Source organism: Octopus bimaculoides, chromosome 1, assembly GCF_001194135.2.
Source record: "Octopus bimaculoides isolate UCB-OBI-ISO-001 chromosome 1, ASM119413v2, whole genome shotgun sequence".
NCBI lineage: Eukaryota > Metazoa > Mollusca > Cephalopoda > Octopoda > Octopodidae > Octopus > Octopus bimaculoides.
This window is the reverse complement of record NC_068981.1, coordinates 158,693,246-158,698,297: the sequence shown is the minus strand read 5'-3', so window position 1 is coordinate 158,698,297 and position 5,052 is coordinate 158,693,246. Positions and strand designations below refer to the sequence as shown.

At 34.4% G+C, this 5,052-nt stretch overlaps 1 protein-coding gene across 1 annotated transcript in view; it reads right to left on the bottom strand.

Moving 5' to 3' along the window:
* Positions 1-555: 555 nt before the first annotated feature.
* The window catches only part of LOC106881004 (mesencephalic astrocyte-derived neurotrophic factor homolog), an 11,652-nt gene continuing 7,155 nt past the window's right edge, over positions 556-5,052 (bottom strand). Inside the window, exons 2-4 of the mRNA XM_014931188.2 lie at positions 3,838-3,962; positions 2,456-2,597; positions 556-1,715 (exon numbers count right to left, since the gene is read on the bottom strand). Coding sequence (XP_014786674.1) covers positions 1,519-1,715; positions 2,456-2,597; positions 3,838-3,962 — 464 coding nt within the window. The 3' untranslated portion in view covers positions 556-1,518. The remainder of the gene's footprint in view (positions 1,716-2,455; positions 2,598-3,837; positions 3,963-5,052) is intronic.

Here is a 5,052-nt window from a genome sequence, read left to right as displayed (position 1 = left end):
GACGACGTTGGTATGGGTGCCAGTCGTCGAATTTAGTTCAATTTCGATTTCACTTGCCTCAACAGGTCTTCACAAGCGGAGTTTAGTGTCCAATTAAGGAAAGGTATGCATAAGTGGGCTGGCTACACCCCTGGCAGAGGCCTTGGATTTAAGTCTCACTTGGCTTGCCGGGTCTTCTCACGCACAGCATATTTCCAAAGGTCTCGGTCAGAAGTCATTGCCTCGGTGAGGCCCAATGTTCGAAGGTCTTGCCTCACCACCACATCCCAGGTCTCACTTTGCATTTCCACCATATGTCCTCATTAACTGCAGCCCTAATATGATTAATGAGCAAAAACATGTTTCTTCCTCTTATTTTGCAACATGGTTGCTCAACTTGCTAGAAACAGCAGCAAAATCTCTAAAAGCCCACTACGAGCTTATGTAAAGATACAACATTAAGTAATAATGGGATGGTTGTGGCTGGAATGCCATCTTCTCTATCAACGTTGACTTGGCATTAAACGACTGCAGAAATAAATGACTTCATTGCAGAAAGACAACAAAAATTGTGTATTTAAGTTAAAATGGTTTTATTATTCAAAAGACATTTTCATAAAAGAATTTTATCTGAACTCTCAACACACACGCACACATTAAAATATTCACCAAATAGTCTTAGGTAATTAACCTGAGAATGAACAAAGGAATAAGAATTTTGTAGAAGAGACAAAAACCTTCCAATGCTTCAGATCCTTCTTTCAGTATCTTTTATAATTTTCATACATAGTATAATGGATGTTAAATTATGTTCTACAATTAAATTGTCTGTTAAAGTTAATAAATTAAAATAGAAGAATTGAAAGAACAAAAAATGTCAAATGGAAATAAACATTATTTATTTTAGAAATATTAAATTTGAAACAAACTAGATCTTTCGCCACAGTTTGAATGTTTAGAGGGAGGGACAATATTTTCACAATGACAAAAAAAACAAAAAAACAAACAAACAAAATTTCTTTTTGTAGTTGTTTTAGTAAATTTTCTGTAGTTTTGTTTTAATGAATTTTTATACAGTATAGGCCACAGTTGAAATTTCCCAATTTTGTTTGAATGTAGTAAAGATGATATGACATTGTAGATAACTTAGAAGTACAGGCTGCAATAAAAGTTGTATCAGTTCATTCTGGAGTTTTTAGTCAAATATCATGAGAAACAAAGAGAGAGGGTGAGTGTAGAAAATAAAGCTAGCTGTAGCAATAAATAGCATCACATTGAAGACTTCAACTAGCTTGAGTTGCTTACAAGAAGCTTTATGAAGAAATCAGAGGTAATTTCAAAGAAATGATAAAAAGAATATTAGAATGAGACTTTTAAACTACTGAACATTCTTTTCCCTCACATTTCAAACATCTGATTACTTTGGGAAATTTTATAAAGTTTGTGTGTATGTTGAAACAAAGTTTGACCATGTTTTGGTTAAGTTTTCACAAAATACAGAGGAGTGGTAAATGTAAAAATTATATACAGTTTGAGGTGTCATAACTCTACATTCTGACGAGCAGCATGAGCTTCAGGAGCATAAGTTGGCATTAGTTCTTCAATGACTTTGATAAAATCAGATTTTTCAGCACATCCTTTGCATGCTCCATCTTCTCCCCATTGTGATAATATCTTCTTCAAGTCTTTAACTTTCAGCTTCTTCAAATTCGTTTTTGCTAAGTCAATCATTTTTTCTGAAAAAGAAAATTGGAATAAATAGTTAAGTCAACCGGAAATAATTACAAGTATATTTTAATGTCTTCAATTTTTTTTCTATGGACACAGTCTGTGATCCGTCTATCTAGCTGTAAAATAGGTATTAGATGCTGGTATAGTTCACAACTATAAGCAACAGCAGCATGATAATAGACTTTTCTTAAATAGATCATTGTAGCCTTATACCCAGTGGCTTATAAGACTCATTTTACATAATTCAAGTGTTAAAAACAAAACTTCTGGGACTCTGTAAAGTCCCAAAGGTCCTTCCTAGATGTTCTCTCTAACAATGGCTTTTGAATGTTTATGCAAGTTAAAATATCCACTCACTGAAACTTCATAGAGAAGCTATTCAAAGGTATACAGCATACCTAGCTACTATTATGGTACTTAAATCCATCCCTCCATAAAAGTTGCTTAAGGTTAAAGAACATGTCTACCTAGATTACACTGTATCTAACTATATTACACTACTTAGTAAGACATAGCATCCTTTCTGATTCAATGTATTTGTGGCCAAAAAGTTTGTTTTAATAACCAAATGGTTCTGGGCTTGCTCACCTTATATAGAACCTTGAGTAATTATCTATTAACCATAGCCTTAGGTTGAGTAATAAGTTGTTAGTGGAATCTGAGGGACGAACATTGAAGAACCCCATTAATATATGTATGTGTTAATGATTATTGTGGAACATTAAAAAAGAAAGATGATAATTACCATATTTCAAATCACAGATCTGACGATCTTTCTTTTCCAGTTTTTGACAAACTTTTTCAATTGGTAGACTATAGCTCAATGGTTTAGTCATCTCATTGATAATGTTGGTAGCTGATGTTTCTAAAGCTCCTACATAATAACACTGAAATGAGAGAAGAATGTTTGTAACCAGAAAGAGTAAACAGCAGTGAACAGGCCAAAGAAATGACTAAATATTATGAAATACTACTATTGATGAAACAGTCAACAATAATCATTTTATGCTCATTCTGCTATGCAAAGATGGATGGGTCTGTGTAATGTTCACTTTTCAGCCAGATGGTCAGCAAATGATGGATGAAATAAAAATAAAACGAAATTCTGACTTATCTCTTCCTGCCACTCTCTTTAAGAAACAATTTAAAATCAATTTATATTTATAGGCATTATATTCTACTGCTCTCGATTTCACAATTGTAAGATTTCCAGTCTCATTCAAATTATGCAAAGTGATTCTGAAGTCCCTTTTGTATTTAAATCACATATAAAATTGACAATGCTAAAAGGATTTTTTAAGTCGTCCTGTACAATCATGGTTGATCCCTAATAATGGTCAGAGCAACTAACTATGTGAAACCAGTTTCATGAATTTTAAATAGTTAAAAGAAAGTGTTTGTAAGCTTTAAAAAAAATACTCATGGAGCATACAAAAATGATTTAAAAAAAGGATAAATGCAGGTATGGCTGTACAGATAAATTTTACTTTGCAATTATGTGGCTTCAGGTTTAGTCGCACTGTGAAGTATATTGGTAGACAAGAGTCTTAAAGCTCTGGGCAGGGCATGGCCTTGTGGTTGAATTTGGAAAGCAGAAATTGAAAAAAAAACTAAGCCTGTTGAGTGTGTGTGTTACTTTGTCTTGACATTGCACACTAACTCTAAACAAATGTCACCATCATTCAAACAGTATTGTTTGCAATCTGTGAGAAAAATGTCTGGACCATGAGGAAACATCATTTTGCTTGGAAACAGGTGAATGTTGGTAACAAGAGTAGTATCTGGCCATAGAAAATCTGCCTCAATAAATTTCATCCAACCCATACAAGCATGGAAAAGTAGACATTAAAATGATGATGGTGATGATGAGGATTCTTTTCTATTCATTTTTCAAAGCTAGCATGGGAATGATAAATTTTATAAATTCAGTTGTTTTTAGATTTTGACATCCTGCAGTCAAACAGACTGAGGCAGGGCAATATACACAAAACAATAGCAAAGGTTGGATATATAAGCATACGGACAATAACCGAGTCCTTAAGGTCACTGTATACCGTCTCTCAGAATTAAAGAATTAAAAAAAATAGAAGCATAAAAAATTCTAACAAAGATTATCATTTTACTTACAAATCTTTCTCTTTTGCTTTTGGAACCTTTACAGAATTCTCTAAAGAGCTTGTTCAGTTCATTGTAATTAGACTTGGATTCAGGAGGTACAGTTTTAAGGAATATTTCAATTTCTTTCATACACACTGCAAAGATACAAACATTAATATTCAGATAAAATAACAGAGAGATGTGCATTTATATTTTCCTTATATCCCCTTTCACATCCTTCATTGCACCCCATTACTTAATTCCTATGAACTCTATTGACTTGTGTAGAAATGATCAGAAGGGTTCTGTCCACATTGTAAATATTATACACACATACGGGTGTGTGAATATATATATATATATGAGACAGATGTCACTGGGCCGCATCATCCTCAGTCCTGATCACAGACTACCAGAGTCCAACCTGTGGGCGCCTGTGTGCTTCTGGCTTTGGGCTGCAGAGCCACATACATTCCCACTGCTGACACCACCGACTGTCTTCATTGGAGATCGATGGACTACCAAGAATGAATATCTATCTATCTATCTAGGGTGGGCAAAATTCCCCGAGATCCATGGACGAGTTCTCTCCAGCGGTCTTTGTCCCTTATCATCACTGTCATGTCCTGTGTCTCCCAGAGACCAGTGTCTGTTCTTAGGGCATCAACATTTGCCATTCTTGATCTTTCAGACCTAGAATGAATATATGTATATATTTGTACGATACAAATAAAATAATTTTTTTCTTAAAGCAGAAATGTCATTAGAACAGCAAAAATATTGGATAAATTACCCTTACAAAGCAGAGAAATTTGTTAACAACTAGTCATGAGACTTGAACCCACATCTCTCAAAGACTCCAGCTAAGTGCATTACCATTAAGCTAAATTGCCCACTGACAAATTTATCTGCAAATTTAGACAGTATAAAGCTACATGCACAACTACATGTATATAAATATAAACAAACATCTGCTTTATACATACAAGGAGGTGCTGAAAAGTTCCTGGCTTGGGTAAAAGAAAATACTGGAGGACCAGTTATAATTATGATTTTATCTAACATATTCCCCTCCCCGATTCACACACTTATTGTAGTGGTCCTTCAGTTTCCCTAAGCCACATAAAAGAACTCAAAAAGTTGGGCCTCCAACCAGGCATTTTGTGATACCCTTAAAACCAGGAACTTTTCAGCATCTCTGGTGTGTGTGTGTGTGTGTGTGTGTGTGTGTGTGTGTGTGTGAGA